This window comes from Rhipicephalus sanguineus, chromosome 2 (assembly GCF_013339695.2).
Source record: "Rhipicephalus sanguineus isolate Rsan-2018 chromosome 2, BIME_Rsan_1.4, whole genome shotgun sequence".
Classification (NCBI taxonomy): domain Eukaryota; kingdom Metazoa; phylum Arthropoda; class Arachnida; order Ixodida; family Ixodidae; genus Rhipicephalus; species Rhipicephalus sanguineus.
Window position 1 is genome coordinate 145,850,461 of NC_051177.1, and position 27,777 is coordinate 145,878,237.

The 27,777-nt window shown below is 44.4% G+C and overlaps 1 protein-coding gene across 1 annotated transcript in view; it reads left to right on the forward strand.

Moving 5' to 3' along the window:
* Positions 1-4,947: 4,947 nt before the first annotated feature.
* The window catches only part of LOC119383766 (tRNA-splicing endonuclease subunit Sen2-like), a 31,587-nt gene continuing 8,757 nt past the window's right edge, over positions 4,948-27,777 (forward strand). The window contains 6 exon segments of the mRNA XM_037652067.2: positions 4,948-5,274; positions 13,513-13,613; positions 17,367-17,971; positions 21,055-21,512; positions 22,173-22,226; positions 22,825-22,960. Of these exon segments, the coding sequence (XP_037507995.1) occupies positions 5,080-5,274; positions 13,513-13,613; positions 17,367-17,971; positions 21,055-21,512; positions 22,173-22,226; positions 22,825-22,960 (1,549 nt within the window). The 5' untranslated portion in view covers positions 4,948-5,079.

The window sequence follows — 27,777 nt, forward strand, 5'->3', positions numbered from 1 at the left end:
CAGGGAAAGAGTTAATTCTTCCAGGCCCAGTGATTCTAACTGGAATCATCAATCATGTAGGTCAGTCAGGAACCATCTGGCAAAGAAAAAATGTTATTTCTCAAGCACTCCTACTTAGCATCTGCTCTACATATGCTGCAAATATGGTACACACAATAAAGTGAGGTCACGTGTGAAGGCAGAAATTACAGAACCGGTTAAGCTGTTCCCGCATTTGGCTGAGAAAGCTTCTTTCACCAGGCAGAGATAGGGCACTTGGTTTAGTTCTGTGCAAAAAATTTGAATTTTGGCTATTGGGCATTATGCTATCACATCAAAATAATTTTTAAGCAATAGATTATATAAACATGCTTGGTAATATTCATAAATAATAATTTACTAAGCTATTTTTGTCATTAATCACTCTTCACTAAAAAGTGTGAGCACAAATTTAAAAAATTTTTTTGGACTACCATGATCATGGGCATCTCAAAATGTAAAAACCAGTTGCTTACATTGAATGTAATTAATTTGGGCCAGAAAGTGTTAACGTGCACTGACATTGCACAATACATGGGCCTCTAGCATTTCGCCTACATTTAAATGCGACCGCCGCAGCAAGGATCGAACCCGCGAGTTTCGGTTCAGCAGCTAAGCATCGTAACCACTGTACCACTGCGATGACCAGCACATGCATGTTTCTTGCATGCAGTGAAATTGCTCGACGAGAAGGCATACTACTGGTGCTAATGTGTGTACACCATTCACTGCTCACTATCTCTGCATAGTGCTTAAAAAGGATAAAGCAACACTAAACAATCACACGTCAATTATAAACATAGTATTCAGTAATTTTAAGAGCACGTTAATTGTCGGGAAAAGCACACAATTCATGCCATCGGGATATATGTTGTCTGGCAAAGTGGAAAACGCAGCGCGGTACCACCACAGCAGTGGGCTTCGCAGCTCCTTGCACTGCTGTGATGGCCTAGCGAAACACTTGCACAGACCTCTTCTTTAAAAACCAGGCATTGGTGAAGCACGTCAAACTTACATCCACCCACTGACGGACCACAAGGCTTCCTTCATGACCACCAAGTACTTGGGATGGGGTGTTTCTTGAAGAAAGGGCATGTATGGAAAATAAAGAGTTGTCTGTAACTGTAAGCACGTATAGGTCTCTCTCAAATTCTTTGCCTCAATATATCGCGAGATGAAAGCATGCATAGAGCAGACCTCAAATTTTGCAATAGGGAGTATCGTAGGAACGGGTGCTTTGAATGCTTTGAATATTGGGCGCTTCGAGTGCTTTGAATATTCAAACGAATATTACAGTATTCGAATTCGCTTCGACGCGAATTTAAATTCGAAATGAATGAATACACCTTTTTTTTTTTTGAAGTTTTACATGTAACCCCCTGCAAAGGTGGTTTCACTGCAGCCAGGGGCTGCTAAGCGGTGAAACCACCTTTCCAAAAAAAATCTACACTGCCGCGAAGTGCACACTTCAAGGTTAAGCGTGCATACTACCTGCATCTCGATTATTATTTTTTTCAAGTTCAAAAGCTTGATGTATGTGCTTATATGCGCTAAGACTAGCAAATTTTAAGATGCAACATATTTTACCGCTTATAACTTGCACCCTACTGCTATTCAAATCTTGCTACTATTCAAAATTGCTTCCTCTTTGCTTCAAAACAGAAAAGTGACATTCACAAACGCCTAGTTCCATTTTTTTAAAATATTGTGCAAGCAAGTTGGGTCATGACCAAACTGCTGATTTGAACAATTCGATTCAAAATTATTCGACCAAATCACTATTCACTTCAAGTTTGCTTCAAACCTCAAGTGTACTTTTGCCCATCCCTCAGTATCGTAATCACCAGTAATTTATTTTCTTTTTCTCCCTCTGCTCCTAGTTCATTCGCTCCATGTCTCCTCCTGCTTGGTAATGCTCTCTCCCTTACCGGAGCACTTCTGCTGAGAAGCATGCTCAATAATATGCAGAATTTTTCACCAGCCACATTATAACCAATCCTTCATATCAGAGGCTGCACGGTAAGCTAAATAATCGCGGAATTTCGCATGACCTGAAGAAGACAGTTGAACGAAAGGATGTGTGTGCGGCACCACGAAAAACGACGACTCTTTAGAGTCAGTAGTGATGTCATCAAAAGACTATGTGGCTGTCAGATTAAGCATCGAAGGAGTTATGTAGAGAGTAATGACTACACTGTTTACAGAATTCCACTATCCTCTGGTAAGTGCTACGTAAACCAGGGCAGTCGATGCCTGAATGATTGCTTACACAAACATGATAGTAATGTGAAAGGGTGGCATACAGGAAACTTGGCAGTCCATTGTAAGCACAGTAGACGTGTACCGATGTTCAAAAGGTGCACGGTTTAGGGCAGAAGTGCGAACTACGCTACACGACAAGTCATCGAAGCTGAAGTGATCTTGCGATCTTGTGGCTACTCTGTCAGTGTAGCATCTGTCTCACACATCTAAAGGGTGACTGCTTAGTTCAACAAAGCATGCGTCAGTGTCCTGGAACAACGGCGGACAGTAGTAAGACGGAGAGGCGGGCTAGTTGCTTTGAATTCATTCCTGATCTAAATGTTCACACTAAACAATGACAAAACGAAGAATACGCAAGGACTAATGCAGACTACAACTGAACTTTATTCACAACACAACACATATAAATATAAACTGCGTTGGTCCATGTGTCTTCTTCGTTTTGTCACCGTTTAGTGTGTGCATTTAGATCAATTTAGATCAAGAACTAACGGTGGACATATTAAGGGTATTTGTGTTTTTCTTTCATGTTGTCCCGTAGCAATAAAATTTCAGCAAAAGTCATCGCTGTGCCTTGAGCCTTACTCATTTAGTGCATGTTTTATTTGCACTGTGGTATTAATAGTGGTGAACCAGCTAGCCCGATCTTCAGCCTTAACATGTGCACAGTTTAATTTGCACAAGTTACCACATCTGCCTGTGCTAACATTTACATTCAGTTCAGTGGCATTCCCAGTAAAAGGTAGGCCACAGTGCAACAGTAAGGTGCTGATTTCCATCTCATGTTCGTGGTACCCTGTTGGGCAAACATAAATGTCATCTTTTCAGTGCCCTTGCATGCTGGCAAATCAGAGCTTTCAAGAAGCCGCGCTGACAGTGGACGCTAGTCATGCTGTTGGACTCCTCTAGGGCGATTTGTTTTCATTACCAATGGATGTATGCTGAGTGCTGCAGAAGCGACGTTTCTTGAACCTCCTTCAATGTGGGCGTCGCATCAGGTTCCAAATGAAACACAGACTACTGTGTCCTTCGTGCAAATAACTATATTTCCCTATAAACTATGTCTATAGGGACATATGTACTATGTCCCTATAGATGTCAGACTCTGCCCAGGTGGCGCTGCGAAAAACACCGCCATGGCCGACCTCATCGCAGTCCTGGCCCTAACTGGGTAGTGCAAAGAGAGCCATCCGCAAGCGAATGTGCATTGGTCATAATTGAACCCTCTCTTTTGTTTGTGTCGAGGTGTGGTTTCCTGAAAATCAAGGACCTGGAAAGCGTCTTTTGCCAGTCCACGCCTCAGAAAAATAGAAAGCTCATCAAAGCGAACTGCAGGTGGAGTGCAAAAGAAGTTTCAGTTATTTCGGCGAGCTGGAAGTCACAAGTGCAAGCGAGCATGGCACGACATCGAGTTCGAGGCAAGCCCTCTGACGTCCGCTCTGTAGTGCCTAAGTGCGCTAAATATTGGTATATACATAATGTCAAAGCGATTAAGTACATACACAATCAATTTATTAGCTATGTATGTTACAATCAGTGGTACAAAGCTCGCTTTATCGGGGACGAATGGCCTCGGCGATTTTCGCCTTTTCAGTTGCAATCTCCCTTAGCTCTCGCCTTCTGTGCGTTGGACTGTTTTATTACGCATCTTCGAATGTTCTCTGGACGGTTGTCTTCCGTTTGTATATTCTGAATATGGAAATACGTGCGTGGCCGCTTTCGCGGGGTACAACCGAAGGCAAAACAAACCCGAAGGTGGTGACGAGCAACAGTTTGCGATTTACGTGTATGACGCACGTGTTAGCGTTTCCTAGTTAAAACCGGAACACTGGGCCTTCAAAACGTACGTGCGCGATGCTGTGCGATGATTATGGGAGATGGCGGTGTGCGTGACGGTTTATCACGCGTCTGCAGTCTTCCTCTAGCTGTTCACTACGTGACGGCGCGAACCGCGGTCAGAGACTCTTCTGGGCTTCATAGTCGTGCTTTGCCACGGTTCTCCGTCAGGGCTACGCAGAACAGCAACAGCAGAGCCACATTATGATACTTTCTCACGCGACCGGCTGTGGAGAATGCGAGTAATTCGCTTACCCAACACGTTCAACGACCCGCATCCAGCGCTCTCGCCTTTCTGCTTCGCACGACAGCTATGGAAATCTGTAAAAGCGAACGTTGTAATTCAGTCCTTTACGCCAACAGTAGCGTCGGTTGCGGCGTTTCTTCGCAGCGCACGGAGCTGTCGCATCGGCTTCCGTTTTCGTTCAGGCGAGTGATCCAACAAACACTTCGTAGTGGTTCGGTGGCGCGTCCGATTAGCGGAGAGAAGTTCATAGATTTCCATCTGAGTGTTATACGCGCAAAACACGCAATATTAAGCTAAATCGTTGTTTCGCACTCGCTAGTTGCACCCGTCGCACCTGACGCTTTGGCTTCGACTAGAGCTTAACTCGGCTAGAAAAGTAGTTGTTGCCAGAACGGTAGTTCTAATCTGGCTGTTTGGTTTCTCACCTCGAATTTGAAATGGCTCAAAAAACAAAAAAAATATATCAATGTTATTGTTTACCCCATTCAGCCTGAGCATTCTGTGTAAACAAACTGCACATCTCTCTACGGACATTCTGCTGGTGAAACAGAACTTCAGGCGGCGCCACTGCAGAATACGCCGCCGACGCCGCTGACAACAAACCAACTAGGCGCACGTGAAAATGTTTTTTGTTGTCGTTCGGTGTTGATGGTGCTGTTAATTTGTCGTACTGTCGCCGATTCTTCGAGTGCTGATATAGACTGACGCAAAGCGTCATGGCTGCGACGGTGCTGTTTGAAATCAAGAAAAAGAGTCGCAGTCCCGCTACGAAGAAGTCCCCGTTCCCGCTGGTGTTTCACTTGGGAACTGACAAGTCGAGCATCGTCACGTGGCATATTTGCCGCGGCCTCCTCAAACCCGATGGTGTCGAAGTGACGTCGCAGGAAGACATGAAAATTCTATACCACATGGTACGTGAGCCGGGCGTCGGCTCACCCATAGCCGGTGGCAAGTCAGCGTGCGCGTGGCGCACATCATTGTTGACGGCTGCTGTACAGTAGAGCTGGTGTTTATGATTTAATGTTATTTGTAGATAATGCATCTGCCTTGGCCCTTTGCAGCTTTGCCCTCTTCACACGCGCACGCACGTACACAGGCACACACACAAACACACACACACACACACAGTTTTGCTCCCATACACATCAGTACGACCAGGGCAGTGCTGTTAGGCGTCTCGCAAGCGCGGTGATGCCTCGAGGCTTACTGTCTGTTTTTTGTCTCATTTTTTCCGCAATGTGACTAGGATAGATCAAATAAACGGTCCCAGTGCATCCCAAAATATAGGAGCACTCCCACACGATCTATGGAACCGTATACGAAAGAGTATCGCGGGTCCAATGACCGAAGCAGCTGCTTGCCCGCCTTTCCTCATTCAAACAGTTAGCGTGGTCTGAAAGCGATCTGATAGCGTACTGCACTAGCACGGAGAAGGAAAGAAGGAAGGCAGACTGGAAAGAATGCACACTTCCAACTGTTGATTTCAGGAGAGCAACAAGCCAATATATAACATACACATTGTCTGTGCCACTTGTATGTGCAAGAAAACCATGCGGCTGCACTTGCAGGCGGTGCAGGCGATCCGTCTATATATTGGCTTGTTCTCATGAAATAAACGATTGGAGGTTTGCGCTCTCTCCTGTCTGTCCCTCTTCTTTCTCTCGTGATTGCACACTATGCTACTAGTTTGCTATGAACCAACTAGCCTGCAAAAGGGTCTTATTGCAACTGAAAGCGACGTTATGGCGATATCTCCAACTCAGTACTCTGCACCAGGACGAATCAGGCACGTGCTACTAGCACGGTGGCCGCATTTCTTTCGGAAGCCTGTGTGCGTCCCAGAGACACCTCGGGTACGCTTCCAACAAAGCATCCATCCCGAACTTTTAACCGATGATATGCATGGTCTTGCACACACACACTTGTTTGTATAAGAAAGGAGGCACTATTTGTGCTGCTTCCTGTACCATATTGGCTATGCACACGACAGTGTATCGTTGTCGTATAAGAAATTCACGCGTGCACCATTGAAACGCAAGGGCCACCAGTTGCTTAGTATATTTATTGGCTATGGAAACTGAAGCACGTGTACCAACCACAAAGCCAAAACGAAGAATCGTTTTACTTCAGATCTTGCTGTAGACATCAGGGCAGGAAATCATTAAAGGAGTACTGACACGAATAATAAAAATTTTCGGATTGTTGCTCTAAGTAAAAATACTGGTGTCGAGAAACCTAAAACGAGTATTGTGGTGCCTGGGAATGCATCGTATATATTTTAATTACCGCTTCCTTAAAAACGCACTTTCGGTTTCGATATCAAGGGAGCGGCTTCTCAGTGACGTTTCATAGCAGTGTGACGTCACGGGGATACAGAAACTGGCGACGTACTAGTGGCAAATCCGTCATCTGCTCGTGGCGCACATAAACAACGATGAGTGAATCGCCGTCCAGTGACCCTGACAGTGATTTCTACGATTTAGGCAGCATGCAGGACGCAGAACTCGCAAACTCGGGGGAACTGTCTTGACTCGTCGGGATAATGTCCACTGCAGTGGGGCTGGCTTGCAGATGCTCAGTGACGAAAACTTCAAAGTCAAATGAAAAAATTTTATACGTGTGCTCCGACTCCAGTGTGCGGACAGCGTTGACACTGCATACCAAGGAAACGAAAAATGTCCCTTTTGCGATGTCTCAAAATCGTGTCAGTACTCCTTTAAATGAGCTCAAGGGAATGCATGGACAGACAGATGTAGTTCTGGTTGACTACCCTGCACAGGAAGAGGAGATGCAGGGATAAAAATATAGGCATAACACAAGGAAAGAAACCAAAAAAAACATGAGCCAATCTAATGGAGTTCACTGAGCAGCAGTAATAGGAGGTGCTGTTAAAGGGACACTAAAGAGGAACAATGAATCGGTTTAGATCGATAAATTGTGCTCTCAGAACTCAGATGTCATTAATTTTGCCATCATAAATTTATTAATAGAGGAGAAAATCAAGTTCGAAGTTTAATTTTTAAATTTCGCACCGAAATTCCCCTTGTGTCACGACACGAATCTCAAAGTGTATTTATCGTATTTGAGCGCCATTGGCTCAACAAGATTACCCCAAACTTGGTATGTTAAAGGGGTCATGAAGCACCCCTTGGGCTGATTGAAAAAACACATCCTGCGGAAAGCTGACACGGCTATGAACTGCTCTGCCAAATATTACAGTCGTGCGCGCCGTGTAATGGCCACAAGCGGAGCGCGAAGTTGCCGTTTCCCCAGGCACCCTCTTTTCAAACAGAGGCCGGTTCTCACTCTCGTCGGTGGGCGGGGCGTCGGTCCGCTGTACGTCGCAAGAGACATAGCATGCTTATTGGCCGATAGCCGACGTAAATCGAGAGCGGCGTTCGGATCAGATGCGCTTCTTGCCGCCAGGTGCCGCCACTTGCCGGCGCCGCACTCCTCAGTACATGGTAGCCGCACTCGCGCAAGCGAATCACAGCGGGAGAGCGATCGCGTTTCATGACGCGCGCTGGCGTAACTTCTTTCCCCCATGCCATCCCTCCCTGTCTAGCTTCCAGTGCGCTCGTCGGCACGAGAAAAGAGAGAAAGCGCTGGGAGCGTGCGCCAAACCCCCGTAACTCCGCTGATTCTTGACGGATTCGAGAAATTTTTGCGGCAATCGATTCGGGAGGCAGTACACTCCGATACTGAGGCCATTAGATCATTACTTGGAAAAGTGGTTCATGACCCCTTTAAGTCTATGGCCCCCTCAGAGGACAATGTACTTCATTTTTACCGATTAGGGACTACGTAACCCCTAGTAGGCCCTGTCAAAACATGTGGCGTCACGGCGAATGGTGCGGAAACTTCAAGGTGACGTCGCCACCCACATTTTGTTTTTGCACGTTTTCTCGCTTACTAAGCGTTCGCAGTAAGCATGGTGTTTTCGGTATCATGAAAGAGTAGTTTACTTATATGAAAAAATTATTTTGCTTTTTAGTGTCCCTTTAAAGAATCTCATTAAAGCCCACATACTTCACAAGCCTGAGTAGTGCAGATGAAGTCTTGTGAGCGTGGCATCATTGTCAGCACTATGCACATCACCCGGCCCTGTAGCGTGTGTGTACACAGATAATGCATGCTAATACCATACCGACTGAAAAGCTGCACCGTAAAGGCTTCTGCAAGAGCACGATGGTGTTAAAGCAAGCAGGCCGTATTATGTACTGATGATTTGTCGCAGACCCTATTTGCTATGCTCGTGTTGTGTGGAAGAGTCACTGCTGTTTGTGCAAGTCATGGGATTTTGTGACCACACATTATCACCGTATTTTGCTGCAGTTACGTCTAAGCTTTTTGTTTGCCTGCCTCAAAGGCGAGAAGGAGTTTAAAGTGCAACAGGAGATGTGCTCGTGCAGTCGCCATGTGGACTTAACGGTCACACTTTCTTCATGACTTCACGAGGTGCAGTTCTTATGTGGGACCAAATGTTTTTCTCTTGTAAGTTTTTCCATACTACGAGTGTGAAATCTGCCGTAATCTGCCATGCGGGTCCACCTCCGCAAAAGTGATGCTGCCCCTTTCAAACCTTTATTCTCTCACTTATGCGCGTCACGCAGTTTGCTATTCACGTTTGCTCTCAGTGCTGCTGCTGGTTATACTTGGTTCGTAAGCAGTTTTGTAGTCCTAGTCATAGGCGTGCGCAGGGCTCCCCATCAGGGGGGGGGTGAAGGTTCATCGCAGGGCAGAGTTTGCACCCCCCCCCCCTCTTAGGTGACTTGAACGGTCAATGTACGGGGCAGATTTTGTGCCCCCCCTGTGCGCCCGCCTATGGTCCTAGCCATCTTTGGTGCCACCTGAGGTGTTAGGATTTGCTGTTGCCTTGAAACTATTCACAGCCGCTTCCAACGACACCATAGACTGATGAACGAACAAGTGGAAGTGATCCCTCTGAATTCGCCAGTGCATGCACATGGTGTTCAACACATCAGCTTTTCCTCTGCTAACTTTTTGTTTGAAATTTTGGCTCGCTAAGATGGGGGTGCGGCCTTTAAGCAGGTCTGTTCAGTAATTGCTCCACTGTGAAAGTCAGTAAAAGAGTTGTAACTTTTAACAAACATGAAGATGTGAATGAATGTGAATCGATATCTTTATTCCCGTGCAGGCCTAGCCTTTTGCCAGAACGCTGCAGTCATGGTTAAAAAGAGGGTGTTGCCTTCTTGTTACAACTGCATGACAATGCGGAGTATAGATACACATTGCTTCAATGCCTAGGCAATACATTGAAAGTGATGAAACGTTGTATTTTTCAGTAACAAGTTTAGCACGTACTGTTGCCTTTCTCAGATAGAGAGAACATACGTAGTAGTAGATTACTTAGCTAAAGCGACCGCCATCGCCTTCGAATGTCTTTCGGATTTCATTCAGCTTGCAATGATTGAGGGGTGACTGACACACACAAGAATGCACGTTTCGTTGGCATTTCGGTGTAGGTAGTAAAATGTTTGCATAGGTGATGAACCAATGTAATTGGATAGCACCAACAATTTCTAACTCATTACACTTCATTTTTACTCCTCATGTGATTGCATCAGTATTATTCCGCTTCTACACGATTCGGGCGGCTTTCTTTTCGCTGAAATTTGTGGCATAGTGTTTATTGTCAAATGTTTCCTGCTCTGTTGTCTTGTGTGCACCAGACTTTTTTGTCATCAGTTACAAAGTAGCGAAGACAGCTGCCCCACTGTGAATACCATCAGTTTATTAGAAAAGAAATTCAGTGAACTTAAAACAGCTACAGTTCTTCAAAATGTCTTCAATGTTTCTCTTATGCCTATTAATGACTTCGTTTGCTGAACTAAAACTGCTGCTCAGATGTACATGCAATTAATAGCTTTAGATGATAAAAAAATAGTAATTTGTGGAGGCTACTTTGTTCTCTTAATGACTTTGGCAGTTACATTCTGTATTCACTGCAGCATACTTTTTGAGCGGGAGGGCCTATAAGTTGGTTGCGTGAAGAGTTAATGCGAGCCAAATTATTGTGTTGGAAAGTGCAATAATTTCAGCATAGCTGCACAACTACGTGTCGTAGCGCAACTTATTTGCGTGTTTTAACTGGCAGTTCTAGACGTAATAAATTTTTATGAAATCGATAAAAAGTTTAATTAAATTCTGGAGTCTTAGTCGCCGAAACCATGGTTATGAAGCATGGCGTAGTGCGGTACTCCGGATTCAATTTGACTACGTTGTGTCCTGCATGTACGTATATCTAACTTCATTAGTATGCTTGCATTTTGCCCCCATCTAAACATGGCCACTTGAGCCGAGAATCAAACCCATGTCCTTGGCTTTGTCCAGCTGAGCAGCATGTTAGGCACTGCCCTACGATGATGGGTCTATATGAATTGTAGCACCACACTTTCTGACTAGTGATTCCAATTCTGTACTACGTTCACCATTTTCTTGCTCATCCCCATCAAGCACTAATTCTGTCTATCGAATGTTTAGGTCCAACATATTTTTTAGAATATTCAGGATCACGAGAAGTGTGTCACTATGGAAAGGATTAAAATTTTTCTGTTATTCTGTGCATTTTGTCAAGTATTCAGAGTGTCGACTCAGCGCGAGAACTCTCTACACAGGAATTGCAGATATAAACGCATCAACTATTTCATGCATAGCACTCTAGGAAAGCAGTCATCTGGCCACATTGAATATATGCCGGTTGTAAAACGTTACAAATGCAACGAAAGCTGTTAACTTGCTACATGATGGCCATACTTACACTGAAAGCAAACACCATGTCCACCTTTCAACTTGTTTTACTAAAGGAGGGACCTGAATCTGGAGCAAAATATTTCTTGCTACTGCCAGTGGAGTAGTGAAACTTAAAGGTAGTACTATACACAACTAATGAAACTGACAGAAAATTAATCCAAGGAAAGCATAGGGGACGTTATTTGTGGTTTCGTAGCTGTATTGTAATGGTTCTCACTTAAATTGAAAGAAATTAAAGTAGACGAAAATTCCAACTTTTTTGTCGGCGGGAAACCGACAGAAAGGATGGTCCCACTGTCGGGAAGGGTGAATTTTCGTCTGCTTTAATTTCTTTCAATTTAAGTAAGAACCATTACAGTACAGTTACGAAACCACAAATAACGTCCCCTATGCTTTCCTTGGATTAATTGTCTGTCGGTTTCATTTGTTGTGTATAATAAAAAAAACGAGCCCCTCAGACAATTCCCCTAATTTTGTACCTAAAGGTAGTAGTATGCAATTTAATGCACTTGCTGCAAATGTTAAAATAGCTTTTCTCTAAATAATGTAGAAACTACATTACACAATTTCCTATTAAGTTTTTCGGATGACTGGCCTAAAATATTTTAGTTCAAGAAAGCTGAAAGTTATGTGAACATATTCCTGAAGACTTGAGACGTGCATTAAGCTTTGTTTCATCGTTTTACTTCAATTTTAACAAAGTTACAGAAAATTAAAATTTTAACTTACATATATTTCTTTTTATTATTTCCTCACAATTTATAATAATAGATATAAAGTTTTATATATTTAGTACACTCCTTTGATGTCTAGAAATGAGACAAAAAGTAAATACTAACTGGAATTAGATGGTTAGCAATGTAACTACACTTCTAAAAAAATTGCAAACTACCAAAAAATGCTTTTATAGAAGAATGTAATAAATTAGTGACTGTCTACCTTGTGGAAAAAGCATTTTATTGTCCCAGATGCAGGAAAATTCACTGGCCCATGGTTTAGAAGGCTCTGGGAGAGTAATCTGGATGGGCTTTTCTCACTGCCTCCCCTTTGCAAATTTGCAAGTGGCGCTATGTTGACTGACTTGAGGGCATGTCTCGTGAGCAGTTTACACAACAAGCACAACTTTCTAGCAAAACTATTACATCTCTCAGGGCTGGATTTGTGTGAGCAGGTGTAGAGACGTGCTAAATGCAATTGTAACAGAGTTGAAAAATAATCTTTTTCGCAACGTTTTTCATCATCAAGACCCATGTCACACGTAAGACAACTTGCACATAGTTTTCAGAAGTTTTCAGAGTTGCAACACAAGTCCAATCACAGGACGTGTGACACATAATAAACATAATTTTTTTCATCCGTTCTTTTGACATTGATGTGCTGTCTTGGCATGTACGATTTTGCGCAGCAGCTGAAGGGGTGATGTGACAGGCTTTTTCGTGGTCAGTTTATGCTGTAAACATCTTGGAGCTCTAACTTGACTCGATGTTTTTCCTAAAGGTTCTTAAGAAACAAGCCTTTTACATTTCTAATTCAATCCTTTTGAGTAAATGTATCAAATTTTTGGTCTTGTTTCAAAAAGTGAACTGATTGCCCAAACTCTTATCAAACAAATCTACCTTATGTAGTAGTCCTTTTTTAAAGTGAGCTTTACTGTTCATAGTTGCAAAAACTGCTTTATTTGCATTGTGTTATAGACTCTGGATATGAGTCATCGTTGTCTAGCTCCTTGTTTATCACTTCATTTTTTCGAGCTAATTTTTTCATGCCCGCAAGAAGAAAGTCTTGAAAAGACTAAGCTCTGCCAGTCTTGTCTAATTAGCCATTACTTTTACCATTTCACTGTTATGTCCATAGAATTGTTACTAAAGTTTTGTGGGACATTGAGGAAAGCAAATTTTTTGTTCACTGATTTTAGCATTGCTGCTTGTCAGCTTGCGCATAAACATACCATTCTGTTTGTGCTAATGTGGCTAAACATAGACACTTGCTGCAGTATGAGGCTGTGCTTGTAGCACGTTTGGGAAATCTTTACTATGACCCGTTTCCAGCCTTGGCTTGAACACTGTTCCTACTGTTGCGGCAGCAGCTGTGTCGTTAAATTATAAATCAATTCTTTGAAGATGCATGCACTCCACTATAGCGTACCACAAGGGCATGTGTTTCATGTTTCAAGGAGAGAGCACTGAAAAAATTAGACTGAGTAAGCATGGTGATGGAATGTTGCTGCATTGCCGCCACTTCTCTTGAGGCCCATCTTCACGCTTTGCTGTCAGCTTGTGCTTGTGATACGTTTTTTTGTATTTGTGATGTGTGTTCCTGCTTATACAACAGTAACTACGATTTCTTTTCCTCTGGTTTTTCTTTTCCATGTTCAGGGATACTTTGGGAAAGGGACCCTCTCACGTTCTGCTCCGAGATTCAACACCGACATCAATGCGGAGGACCCTATTCAGGAAAGAGCTATGAGCTTTCACAGGTAAAAACATCTGCAGTTAATTGCAAACTAAAATAATGTGTCATGTAACAGAAAATACCTTCTTATGGAACCAATAACCCAGCATTTGTGACCTAATAATCCAACAACTGTGAATGGAGAGGTATGATGTTGATTTCTGTGAGAACTTTATTACATACATTTCGAAGTTTTCAGTTTTCAACTTAATTTTTTTTTAACGGCTTGTCAAGCAAAATCATCACCGCTGTCAAGAGGGCGCAGCTAGAAAACATTTGTATGTTGTCATGTAGCCACAGTTTTCACTTTGTCAAGTACTTTATGTTCATTGTTGCCTACGTCTATAAGTTTGTGCGGAAATGCATGTTCATATTTTCCTTTAGCTCCAGGTCTTTTGTCCGCTATATACAAAACCTACTCTAGCATGTCAAACCTACACTCGACTAACTTTTCCTGCTATTTTTGGCATTTCCTATGAAACTTCATACAGTTACTTGCTTGGTTTTTTTTCAGGTCACCTTGATCTGAAGTTTCGTCTGTACTGTTGAAAATATGACATATATGGCATTATCTAGTCGCTTCTCTTGTCTTCAATACAGTGAAGAATGGGCTGTGCGATTGGTTTACATGTCTTTCTTTGCAAACACAGCCATACTAAATGCAGTTTTGAACTCTTAGGGCCACAAATGCAGTCTTTCTGTAATGTTTAAACAATGTGAAAGTGGTGGTAACTGCGCACAATTATTTTTAAAAGTAATTTTCCAAAAAAAAAAGAAAAAGGAAAACATGGGTGTTACAAGCAGGGTCAAAAGGTTACAGGATGTGGGTTGAACAGAAAAGTCGAATACTATTAGCCTAGTTTTATTGGGCAGGCATTAATGGGTCACAGCATTACGTTGGTTGCATACTCGAGTAGAGGGGTTGGCAACCTGCAGCCTGCATGTGGCGCCCGGCACAAGTTCATAAGTAACCTCTGCCCCTAAGTAACCGATGAACACCTCCACGACTTTCTGCACCTGTCGGTGAGCAACCCTGATGTAGATAATTGCGAGTTGGCTGAGAATGTTCAGCACCAAAAGTAGCATTCAGAGCGTTTCTTTTTTCTTGCAACCTATGTTTATAAATTGCAACCCTGTGACATGTGTGCTGAAAATCCCCCCCTGTGTCGGCTTCATGCAACTCGGCCCTTTGCCTCAAAAGGTTGCCGACCCCTGCTCTGGTACAAGAACCACCATAGAAATGCATGCTATACGCTCGAAACTAGGCTGATATTTGACTTTTCTTTTGGTTGAACTTGCATCCCGTAAGCTTTTGACTCGACCTGCACATTAGTCATGTTACATGCAAATGGATAGATTTCTTGAATTGTGGTAATGAAGCGACTGAACTGTTCCCAACAGATGGAGTTTGATGTTATTTATTATGGAAGCTAATGAAAATGCTAACATTAACATTTTTTTCCCTATGATGTTCTTCTTTCTTTCAGAATCACGCATTATTATTACAAAGCAATAAATTGAGCTGTGAGATGTATTGACTGATGTATTGATTAATAAGTGAGGTGTATTGATTGCTTACAGTGCACTCTGACGAAAAAGGAACTAGAAATGAGAAAAGGCAGACATTGAGTTTCTAGGTTACAAATGCTTGCGCACACACAAATTTACACTGTCAGCACTACCAAGAGAAGGGCAATGAGGCTTGGAACTGGAACATTTAGTCTAACATACCTTGCCCGTGCGTTATTTGTACGCATCACTGGAACCCTCATGTATTGCACTTAGCTCAAACTACTGTTGAACTGAAATCATTTCTTTTTTATGTCTTTTACTGTTTACTAGGGTTGTGCGAATAGCGAAATTTCATCTCGAATCGAATTTGAATTGAATAGTGCCAAATAGTGGCCAAAAATATCGAATACAAAAGATTTTATTGAGAATTGAAAGAAAAAACAAAGCAAAGATCTGACCATGTTCTCGAGCACATAATGCAGTGAGTGACTGCTACCGAAGGACTACAAATAGTCATGCAGAAACACAAGCTGTTCCACATGAACTGTCGTCAGGCTCTCTCGCCGTGATGTTATGTTGTTTCCTACGGTTGAAAACATGCATTCACTGAGCACCTCAGTAGCAGGAATGGGAAGGCATCGCAAAGTGATTTCCACGATACGTGGATAAAGTGCAGCGCCATGCTCGGTGGTGCGGCAGTGGTGACTGCACAGCTTCAACAAATTTTCACATGTGAAGCTAATCACCGAGGGTATCGCGGGCCAAAGTCGGGACGTTTTACGGTGCATGCGCCAATACGCAGCCGAACTACGCCAGAAGTCTGTGCCTTTGTTCTGGACGCGAAGTTGGGAAGGGCTCGACAGTTTTCTCACGTGTCTTTTTTTTTTACGTGCGGAAATGACATAATTATCTTTAAAATAAACATGCGCCCGCTTTTAAACTAGGATGTCGGTGAAAGTTTCAACGAAAGGCCTACTGTAACGACGATAGCGTTTGTTTTAGCCACCCCACTCTTACCAAGTTGCAGCATTGGCCTTTGTCGTGTTTTAGATATTCGTCATTTCGAATTATTCGAAACTTCGAATACTGGCTATTCGAAAGTCGAATCGAATTATTCGATTAGGTATTCGATTCGAATTCAAACTCAAATATTCGCACACCCCTACTGTTTACTTCATCAGCTGTATTAGCTAGAAGGTAAGCTCTTTGCAATAACCTGCCACGTATGCCATGTCAGGCTCATCAGGTAAGTGCTGACATATCCTTCAATTATTTTACAGTGAGCGGCTATCAGTAGTCTGTTGGTTCATACACAAGCACTGTGGTGCACACGTAAGTGGGTGTTTGTGTCTTCAACGAATTAAAAAAAAGACGTGCTTACTTGACAGGAACTTAGCATGTCCAGTATTTCGGTACCTGCAATACCCCTTGCGTAATACGGGGTTACCAAATGATGGTAGCGACATCCCAAGGTGCTTCGTTCAGCCCCATCACCTTATACACCTGTTCTTGTATTTAATGTATGTCATTGCTGAAAAAGATTTGAATTGCAATACATTTGCAAAAACAGTGCTGTAGACAATAGCAGTAAAGCAGAATGTGCTAGGTTACTGGATTGATAGCTCTGTGTTTGCGTTATTGATCTCTGCTCTACCAGATGGCGTTACCGGTACGACTATTCACATTCACGCCTCTGGTTGCCTGGTAATCCTCAAACACCCAGTCTGCTTATGACCGTAATTATTTTGTATATTGGTCAATGTAGACAGCTTTCACTGGAGAATAAGAAAGCCTCATTAGGTGAAGCCGTGGCTTTATTTTTCCTCACGAGAACTTGGCTGTTATGTGTGACTATACAGTTCTTTATAATGAAGCTGTGTGTATTCAGTGAGGAAACCACTACAGGTTCTTGCCATGCGCAGAGGTAACCAGATCGTTTCTTGGCGAATATTTTAGCTGAAGTAGCGGTGCATAAGAACTGAGTAGATACCTGGTAAAAACGCAACATTGGAACTTTGCATTCATGGATTGTGTAGGCCCTTGTGAACATACTTGGTGGTGGTGCCCAGAAATGCGCCCGTTCAAAACTTATTTGAGAATATAAACTGCAGCTTTTAGAAGGGTGTGAGTAGTCATGTGTATATATGGATAGGCGTGCGCCATTTTTGGGTGATTGCAGTTGCTAGCAGTGCTTTCCATTATGCAATAAATGTAGACTGTTTGAACGAGTGGCTCGCTGAGTTGTTACGTCATCATTGTCTTGCAGGTACCAGCGACACAAGCGGCTTCGGGAGAAAGCCGAGGCAGAAGGAACTGTCGAATCAAACTCCAATCTAGACTCGCCAAAGATTATTTTGGTCAAACTCCCAGGCAGTGACAAGAAAGAATTGAGCAGTGATGTCACCGTCGTTTCGGAAGTGGGTCTTCGCAGACCGGTGCCAAGAATCTTGGCTAGAGGGAAGAACCGTACGCACATAGATAAGGGTGAAGGCGACTGCGCAGACACTGACGACTGCGTGCACGAAGAAGGTGGGAACGCTGGTAGTGAAAAAGCAGGGGACAGTGAAGGAAGTGAGAACAGCGGTGAGAAAATCTGCAACGTAGATGAAGGAAGCGATCCAGAGGCTGCAGACGATGAAACGAGGAATGCCAAAGGGGGTGGCGAAGATCCAGACATTTTCGAGTGTGACTCTTCGGGTGAGCAGATCACCAAGAGTGGCAACAAAGACTGCGCGCAGTCGCCCTCGCTGGAACCACAGGACATCGATGACGGCAGCAACGACATTATTGAAGTGGACAGCCAGAGTGGTGCAGAGGTTACTAGGGAAGACGACGAGTCTGCCGTAGTGGAAGAATCTCGGCACAAAAAAGGTACTGAACGAGGAAGCACGAAAAGCCTGTTTTGCTCGTCATTTTTAATTACATTACTGGGATGATGGAAGGCTTGTTTTGCATCTACAGCTTCATGGTAGTTCAGGAGCTCCTGGTAATCTACTTGTACATGGGTTCAAACAAACATTTGTTTTTGTAGTAAGTAGCAGAGCCTTTAGTGAAAACTAAACTAAACTTGGCGTAACAGGCAGGATAAGCCATATTCATTTATTTAAATGTGATGCAGTTAAACGTAAACTTTCTTTTTTTTCGCCTTTGTTTCTTCAAAATCTCTTGTTTGGTTTTTTCACTCCCATGGTACATTGTTAGTAGAGAGTTTTGCTTGTCCATATGCGAAACAGATCTGAAAAGCAGCACCAGATAATTTGGCTTTCGATTCTCGTGTTCAGTGACAACACCTATGTTTTTGCTGTGAAAAGGTCATGAATGTTAGGCCAATGCCAATGGTTTTGTGCAAGGTGATGCTACGAACACACCTCATTAGGGATTGCAATTCTGTAGGGTCTGTTGAACTCAGGGTCACAGGATGTTGCTACCAGAACCACTGTGTGTGCCTATCATGCTGCTATGCCATAGATGATCATACAGAGATTAAGACACTTGCCAAAAATCTGCAATCCAGACGCTAACGTGGCAATGCCAACATCAACAGCTGGTTTAAAACTGGCTGGATATCAGCGCACACCACTACATTTACAAAATTATTCATCTCACCTGCTGCTAGTAGCATAATGCTCTGATCACTGTTTTGGCTCTCATTAGTGTTTTTAAGCTAATTACCTTTTTGACTGTGGTCCGCCTTTAAAATGAACACTCTAATCTGTGGCAGCTCGCACGTTGCTGGCGCTCTAGGTAAAAGTGTCGGCTGATGCCATGTCAATCAGTTCCGCAGTTGTGTTGGAAGATGCCGATGTCACCAATCTCGAGTCGTCTATTGCTAACAGTGTTTTTTACTGGTTGACCTGGATCAGAATTTGATGCTCTGTAGTAGCGAATGCAATTTTCACTGGTCAATTCAGAGTGGGTTGTTGTTTCTTATTGGTCATTTTGATCAGATTGCTCTCACTTGCTCCTCCGCCAAACTTTGACCTCTGGCAAATATAAGGCGAGAAACACACGTCGCTTTGATCTTCGTGTAATATTTGTATGTACCATTGCATTTACTGTGAGACAACCACTATAGTTGCCATGGCAACCTACAGAGCACCATCCTTGAGCCAGTTTGTGTGATGTGTGCACAATTTTTTAATAGTTTCCTGCTCAGCATTATCGCCCTCTGCTAGGCAGTTTTCAATTGATGTAGTGCGAGTGCTTGCTCCAGGATTTCGACACCCACGCCAAATTCGCCAGCAAAAAGCACCATCAGCTGATCGATAGTACACCTGGTGGCGCAGAAAACCTGCATGTCTTCTACACTGACATTTTCCTTTTAGCAGTCTACTACATTGTACGTATTGCCATGTAGTTGTGACGGTGAAGAAGGCTGCAGTAAGACTGGTAAATATGGAACTCTTTATTGTGCAAACTTGTACTCATCTTCTAGCAAACTGTACAGCAGACTGGACACAAAGAAGGAATGAAAGGGACAGACGAGCGCAGACTCACAACTGATTTTATTGTAAATGTAGTCGACCTAAATAGTGTCCAGCAAAGACCACCCATCACAGTCAGAGTTTATCCGCATACCGCAAACCTTACCAACTTGCCCAGCTTTCAACGCTTCTTATACCCGTGACACACGGGCATGTTTGAAAGGCCATTGAGCCGATGGCCATCGAAACGCTACAACTCCATCGAACTCGATGGAGTTCTCGCGTTGCCACACGACGGTTTTCAACGGCCGTTGACTGATTCAGGTGTTTCTCGCAAACATTTTGCGGCGCTGCTAATCTTATTTTCGTTTTCGTGTCGTCGTAAGTGAACTAAAATAAATCCACTTGAAAGCACACATTTGTGCGTTGTCTTGTTCTGAAATATATAAAAAAAATGTTTCTACATAATTATAAGTGCATTATTAGTTATAAGCAGAGTTGGTTATAAGTTTTTTGAACAGCGAAACTGTGGCTACGTTATAACCGCTTTACCCGTCCGGCCGCTTTTCCGGGTTTGCAAAGTTTACCACGTAGTTGTGCCTGGTTTTGCGGTTGCGTGTATTCATTTCGTTTCATTGGTTTCATTACGTGCCTGTTCCGCCATCATGAGTGACCGTGAAACAGATGACAAGGCCGCTATGGTGTTCTATGCGGCTGCGATCATGCAGCTTGATGCTGGGATCGAAGCGGTGAAAGTGGAAGCCGACGCCATCGAGAATGAGCTGTTGCTCGTGAACATGCTCGTGAACAATTTGCTGACGACGATGGATGCGGTGACAGAACGAACCGTGAAATCACAAATACTTTAGTAAATAAGTTACAACGAGCATGCACACTGCTTTTAATGCATACTCGTTAAATTTTTCCTTTTCTAATCATGAGTACGAGCACACTGGGAACGAGAGGGCGCGGTGACGCTGTTTCCGCTTCCGCCGCTCGATGGCCGTCGAAGTTTCAATGGAGTTGTGGAGTGCTCCGTCGACTCGATGGGCCACTGAAGTGGCCTTCGAAACTGCCCGTGTGGCAGCGCGTGCATCCCCGTTGAGTCAATGGACCATCGGTTCAATGGCCTTCGAAACGCCCGTGCGACACGGGTATTAAAAGTACTAGCAATGCACGTTGTACACTAATAGCGGCAAGCACAGTCTTCGGCCATCTTTTATACATGAATGATAAATTCCAGTGATATCTCTGGGGCTCGCGCTGGCTCCAGAATAAGCTCAACTACTTATCATTCACGCAATGTTATCAGAATAGTCAAAAACAATAGAGAAATTTCAGGAACATTGCGGCGCATCCTATGCCGAGCAGTGGTAAATGTTTTTGTTGGTGAAACCTGATCACGTCAAAATAAAAAAGTAAGCACATGTGACAATATATGGAAGTACCGAACAATTGAAGGCACATTTTTCACGCCATGTAGTGCCAGACTCTCAGCAGTGCCTTGTTGGTCTCTTCCCTAACTGCCAGGAAGCGACGAAGCTGATGAGGCTCAAGGATCGTCCACCTCGGCACTAGAGTGTCACGAGAACGACACTGATGGCAGTTCTGAAGAAATATCAGTCACAGACCAACAAGACGAGATGGAAGAGCGGCCGCTCGAGATTGACCTGTCTGCGCCGGAGGCGGGTTTGGAAAATTCCATTAAGATGGCAATACCTGAGGAGCAGAAGGACAGTAAAGCGGGCCTGCTTGAAATAAACCTTTCGACGAGTGAAACTCCTACTGGCAGCGCCGATGAAGTGAGCCCATGCAAGCAGGAAGGTCAACATGCAAAGAGGACGCGAAGGCACGAGGATGGAGGCACTATTGGCAGTGACGGTGACGAAGTTGAATTTCTAAATGCTGACACCGGCGAGGAGTCTGAAGTTTTCTCAACTGAAGACCCATGGCCTATGACCGAGTCACTGCAGCTTTTTTTTGAAGAGGCAAGTATGGTGGCGTTTTGTTCAGTGCATGGATTTCATTGCACGCATGCATCTGTGTACGTAAACAGCGTTAGTGTGCACATGCATCGTGTGTGCCTCCGTGCATTTGCATAAGAACGTGCTATGTATGTGCAGCCACTGCTGGCATAGCATCTGGTTGTATAACAGTGAATGCCAGTAACTGGAAGATCTTTACACTAATCTTCCATATTTTTTTTTATGTTTTATAAATGAGTCACTGTAATGTCAGTTTAAGTACAATTCCTATGTAAATTCTCATTCACCTGTGCTTCTTGTAAGTGCTAATTACCATCGTTTTGAAGCTTTTTTGTCTTTTGAAAAGTGTGGCATCTGAATGTGACTGAAGTGAGATTTGGACTGCTGAGAGGCACTGTTTAATGTGACTGCTTGGTAGGCAGTAGGCAGTCGTTCGCTCTAGCTCTGGTAATTGCCATTATCAGTGAGCTCTGATTATTATGTATTTACTTTTATCTTTGCACGCAAACTAACTTGTCTCAACTGGGACAAAAACACACTTTACTAATTCAATGTTCGTCTCCTCCCTCTTTCATTGTCCCTTTACCTACAGCAGGTTAAGTTTGATGACATACTTTTCAAGAGGCTGAATGATATTGATGGCTCTTCTGCTGATCTTTACAGGCATACTTCCTTTCTTATGGCTTGGGGTGTCTCATTGTTAAGGATGGTGATACGGTAAGTCATAACCATGTTGGACATTTCGTGGGTGCATTAGCTATTGTTACCCTCCGCCTATCTTGGTGGAGGAATTGGCCACGACTTAAAAAGAAGTGGCCACAGTTTCATCGCAAGTGCGAAGCAGTGAGTGCAATATGGGAAAGTAATTCGAAGTAAAGTTAGCAGCTAACTCCTTTAGCATCCGACCTGACACAACTCAACAAAACTCTGGCATTAATATAAATGCAGCCACTGCAGTGAATGAATTGTCCTTTGTGCTGTCTATCACTTCATTGCAAACCGAGCGGTGAAAATACAGTATGTACAAAGGTATAAGCCGTCTACTGATGCCTGTCAATATAGAGTGCATGCGGCCGCACCTGGTTGCTCAAAGCACACAGCTCTTGCAGGACATCCCACAGGACTTCGATACTGAGGTTATTCAATGATTACTTGAAAAATTGTTTCGTGACTCCTTTAAGGTACTTAGTCCTTTATGGTCAGTTCGACCAGGTAGCAGTGTAATGTTCGTCAAATGTTGCACTCCATTTAATGATAGTACGGGCAGTTAGCATACAATGCATTTTGGTGACCTAGTGGTGCGTTAAAACTGCAGGATTTGGAACTCCTGAAGCTGTGGCAGAGGTTCTGTGGACTGCACGACAACTTTCCTGCCCGATATGCCGCCTACCACCACTTCCGCAGCAAGGGCTGGGTGGTCCGGTCTGGGGCAAAGTTTGCAGCAGATTACCGTACGTACACGAAAGTTCTTGTTGAATAAAGTAGTTGACTCTTCCTTGTGTGCCGATTGGGTGAAGGACCTGATGCATGACCCTCCATTCAACGCAGTAGCTGCTGTTTGTGCATTTGGCATGTTGCAGTCTCAAGTGCTGTCATTGCGCAAGTACTTTTCCAGGAGTTATCTCACGTGAGTGGAGCTAATGACAATGAAATGCTACCTCTGCCATACCTTGCTGTTTTGACACCATTGGACTGTTCTTATGTTGTGCTGCTGTAACAACACTGTTCTGTGCTTGGGAACATCAGAATCAGCATTGCTTGCATGGTGTGGCCTATAAGGCAACTTGCACAAAATTTATACCAGAGTCCTTCAATATTCTCCTGGTCATGAAGCTGCGCCGTAACTCTATGAGGGAGCTTTGTGCCATGCAAGCGGAGGCCGCGGGGCGGCGCTGCGTCCATTCTGTTGGCATCGCGCCGACGGCAGCAGAGGTGGCTGCCGGTGTCACTGCGAAATATTGTGGCGTGTTAGCGCGTCCTTTTCGGCCGTATGTTTTTTCGTGTGGCTAGTGTGTTGTGCCTGAAGGTCGGGAAGGATGCCACGTACCTGCTGCGTACTCGGATGTCGATCCGGATACAAGGGAAACGACGAAAAAGTGCCGATGTTCTCGCTTCCTCGAGACACCGAACGGCGCGAAAAGTGGAAGTGCGCCATACCGCGACAAGGAACTGGTGGTTTCACATTCGATTCCCCACATGTACGCGTTTGTGAAAAGCACTTTCACGAGAGTGACATCGTTCTCGTGGACCAGTGGATAATCGGAGGTGCTGTCATGATGTCGCAGCGCGACGTTCCGAAACTCCTGCCGGACGTTGTGCCAAAGATTTCGATGGCCTCCCGGCGTACTTGTCAAGCACGAAAACGTCCAGAGCTCGCCTGCCTAGACAGCAAACGCGTTCTAAGCGTCATCGGGAACCATCATCAGATGTGGATACCGTTGAGGCTGCACCGACACGGTGCACGAGCCCCTCTGACACAGCTACTGCGGAGAAAAACACAGCTAATGAAGGTGAGCATGTTGACCGCCTTGACGCACACTTACTCGTTGCATGCCCGTAAAACATGAGTTCGAGGAGTGCAACATTCGCCGTTTTCTTTTATACAGGCACTGAGGTCACCAAAAACGTAGAGGTAGCATGCCAAACAGACGGAGCTATATGCAGTTCCTCGCAGCTTCAAAAATTGGAAGCACACGTTCGTTGCTTGGAACGGCGACTTCAGAGCTACCAGCTGAAGCTTGCTAGGGTGACAGCGCAAGAGAGGCGCACCTTCGTCATGCGAGCGAATGATTTATGTGTTCTGCATGTGTATTAGGGCAAACGTCTGTACTAAATAAAAACATTTGGTTTTGAGTGCTGGTGATCTAATAGGGTTTGAATCTGATGGATCAATAAACAGTTCCTAACCGTCGTGCGTAATAAGCCTGGTTCCGACGTGCTAATTGTATATGTATGAACACCTAATGAAGACCGAGACGCTTACGGATGCCGGAAATGAAGACAAATAATTTAGCGGAAGTCACAACTGAAGAGCGCAATAAATACGTACTCACGAGAGATGATCATTTCTTGCGTTACGTGTTGACGCCGCCGACGTGGGACACCGACGATCAATTTTCGCATTTCATGAGGCATGTAAGGCTTTCGCCTTGACAGTAAAAACAGTAAAGAAGGATTGGGAAAACTACACTTTACTGCATGAGCAAGCGAAGTTTAAACGCGGCACGGCACCGTAGTGATAAATGAACGCGAAATAAAACATGAGAACCTGGGGAATGCCCTGTGAACTATCCCTCGATAATCGTTAATTTTCAAAGAACTAATTCATTCAAACTGGCTCTTGGTTCTTTAAATAGGAGGCTATATTGCGATATATTCGTATACAACCACGTATAGCCTGAAAGATTTGATATGCACGATAAAAAATTGCAACCACTGCGTTTCCGCGACGCGCGAAGATCCGCCACAGTCCTTGAAGGACTCCGTATCATCCACAAAGTTCCCCTAGATTCTTCAGAAAAAGAAAAAAACCTGCGTTTATAGCAGTAGTATATCGCGCACAGCGGAAGCAGCATGAGTTTGTTGCCATCGAATTTCTAGCTTTAAGGCCTCATTCGACGCTAAATTGCACTGTATTAGACAGTCCCCGAATTTCCGTGAGGGTAACATCACTCTGAAGATGTACTAAAGGTTCGTGGGTACTTTCAATTACGTTTTGCAGTTCCGACGGGCGCCGTACAACTTCAGCGCCGGTGCCTCTCCGATGCCCACGCACGGGCGAGGGCGCCCCTAGCGGCTGCTCCTGTTCCTATATCAAACTTTCGCGGGAGCTTCATGACCAGGAGAAGTATTGAAGGACTCTGTTTATACTATCAGAGCAGTGGTGTTTTTTGTCACCAAATAGTGCTGCTGCTTTATCAGTCGTGCAGTGTTGCTGTTCTTTAGCACCGCCACAAGCATTGCTTAGTCATGATTAGAGACCAGATTTTAGACAAATGCCTATTTTGTTCCTAGCGTTCCTATCGCGCCACTTTAATATATGAGCATGAATTAGAGGTTAAGAAGGGCTTTTATAGTGTTTTTATGGTGCCTATAAATGCCTATTTTTGGCATTCGTGCCTAAATGCTTAGAAATGCCTATAAATGCCTATTTTCAAAATTGGCGCTTATATGAACGCTGTTTAGCCTAAAGTTTCGCTTTGAAGTGCAGTTTGAGGCCGTTATTCATGTTGCCGAGCAACATTGACTGTTCGGAACTGTTTGTAGTTCAACCTAGTCCTCTAGTTCAGCCAACTTCTGGAAAACAACTGCTAGCAGCAGTGAAGTGGGACATGCCGGCGAGCATTCGCCGCTGCATTGACATGGCATGAGCGGTTGGCGAATGCAAGATCGTGGAGAGTCGTCAGTGGAAAGGAGAGTGAAGAGCAAAAAAAGAAAGAAAAATGGGATGTGCACGCACTTTTGTTTTGTTTGTAATTTACTTTGTAAGGTGTTCACTGCAGTAGCGTAGCCAGAAATTTTTTTCGGAGGGGGGTTCAACCATACTTTATGTACGTATGTGCGTGCATTTGTATGTGTGCGTGTATATATGCACATGCAAAAACTGATATGTTTCTGGGGAGGGGGGGAGTTGAACCCCCGAAGCCCCCTTAACTCCCTGGTTACGGTTCTTGGATGTGAGCGCGAAAAGACAAGGATGAAGGGAAGAAGACACACACACTGGCGCTCGACGAAGGGAAGAAGACACACACACTGGCGCTCGTGTGTGTGTCTTCTTCCCTTCGTCCTTGTCTTTTCGCGCTCACATCCAAGAACCATGACAGACCAACAAGCCCACATCGCTACCCTCGTCCCTGGTTACGCCAGTGGTTCACTGCCAGGCGAGAAATTGGCTCTACGCGATTTGACCCGACCAATAGGAGGAATACCTACCTTCTGGTGTTTTAGCGATCTGGCTATCTGCTCTTGCTCTGCCCTTCTCAGTCATGCCAAAAAGACACCTAGGAGTGTGTTGATGCGACAGTGGACACTTGACTCACCGTGCAGAACACGGGAAAGTCTGTGTTCTGCAAACCGTGCGGGACAAAGCACAAATGTATGGCTGTGTTCAACTGTTGGCGCCTTTGTGCCATCTTGAGCAATAACATTTTTGTTTTCCTGTCGTAGATAGAGGTCGCGCATGCAGTGATTCCACTCCTGCGCCAACTGCGCCAAAGTGCGCCAAATTGTATTTACTGCGCTATCCTGATAATATCGACGAAAATTGCGCCAAACTGCGCCAAAGTCTCGGGTTTGGGGGCGTCTATCACCGGCAATCGCACGGCCGGCGCGTCAGAACATGTGCAGCTTGATCTTGGGGCTGCCAAAGTCGCAACCATGGACCAAGAATTATTCCGCTGAATAAATAGCGCTCGCGCGTGCGTCCCGAATAAGCCACGATGCCATGCACGGTGCCGACGCAGTTTCTGTTCTGCAAGTCGGCTCGACAGCAAAACGCGCCCTCCGCAGAGGCTCGTCACGTCTAGGCCTCTCGGTAGCGAGAAAGTGCAACGGCGATTCATCGGCGGACGTCGTCTGTTCTAGAAACGTTGCTGATAGATCGTTTCAAGCGTCGCACGGCATGTAAGGAAAGCAATGTTCAGTAATAACTACATGTGTGCGGCTAAAATGTCTGTCACTTCTGTTTCCGGACATCGCAGAATGAAATCTTGGATCGCTAGCAGTATATATATGGAACAATATCGAATTTTCCTTGCGTCGCGTTTATGGAAGAGCACACGAACGGTTCAAGCGTCGCACGGCATGTAAGGAAAGCAATGTTCAGTAATAACTACATGTGTGCGGCTAAAATGTCTGTCACTTCTGTTTCCGGACATCGCAGAATGAAATCTTGGATCGCTAGCAGTATATATATGGAACAATATCGAATTTTCCTTGCGTCGCGTTTATGGAAGAGCACACGAACGGTGGAAACACGTTCACACTTTTCCTCAGATATACTTTATCCATGGATCTTCATTCGGAAGAGCTTTTTCGTAATTGCTTATACCAGCACGTCCGAGTTTATTCACTCTGCGGTAAATACCCCCTAAAAGGCCCTGCCCTTTCGAGCTGACGTTCTAGGGTTCCAATTCGAATTTTTTGCTTGCTTTTTAAAAATGTCATCTCATTAATAAAAGCATATATTCTGGTCGGAGCAGCCGCAAATACGCAGCTGTCAGTAGCGGGCCCGTCGCTGACGGCCCACAGTGAAGCAGCTACCCCACAT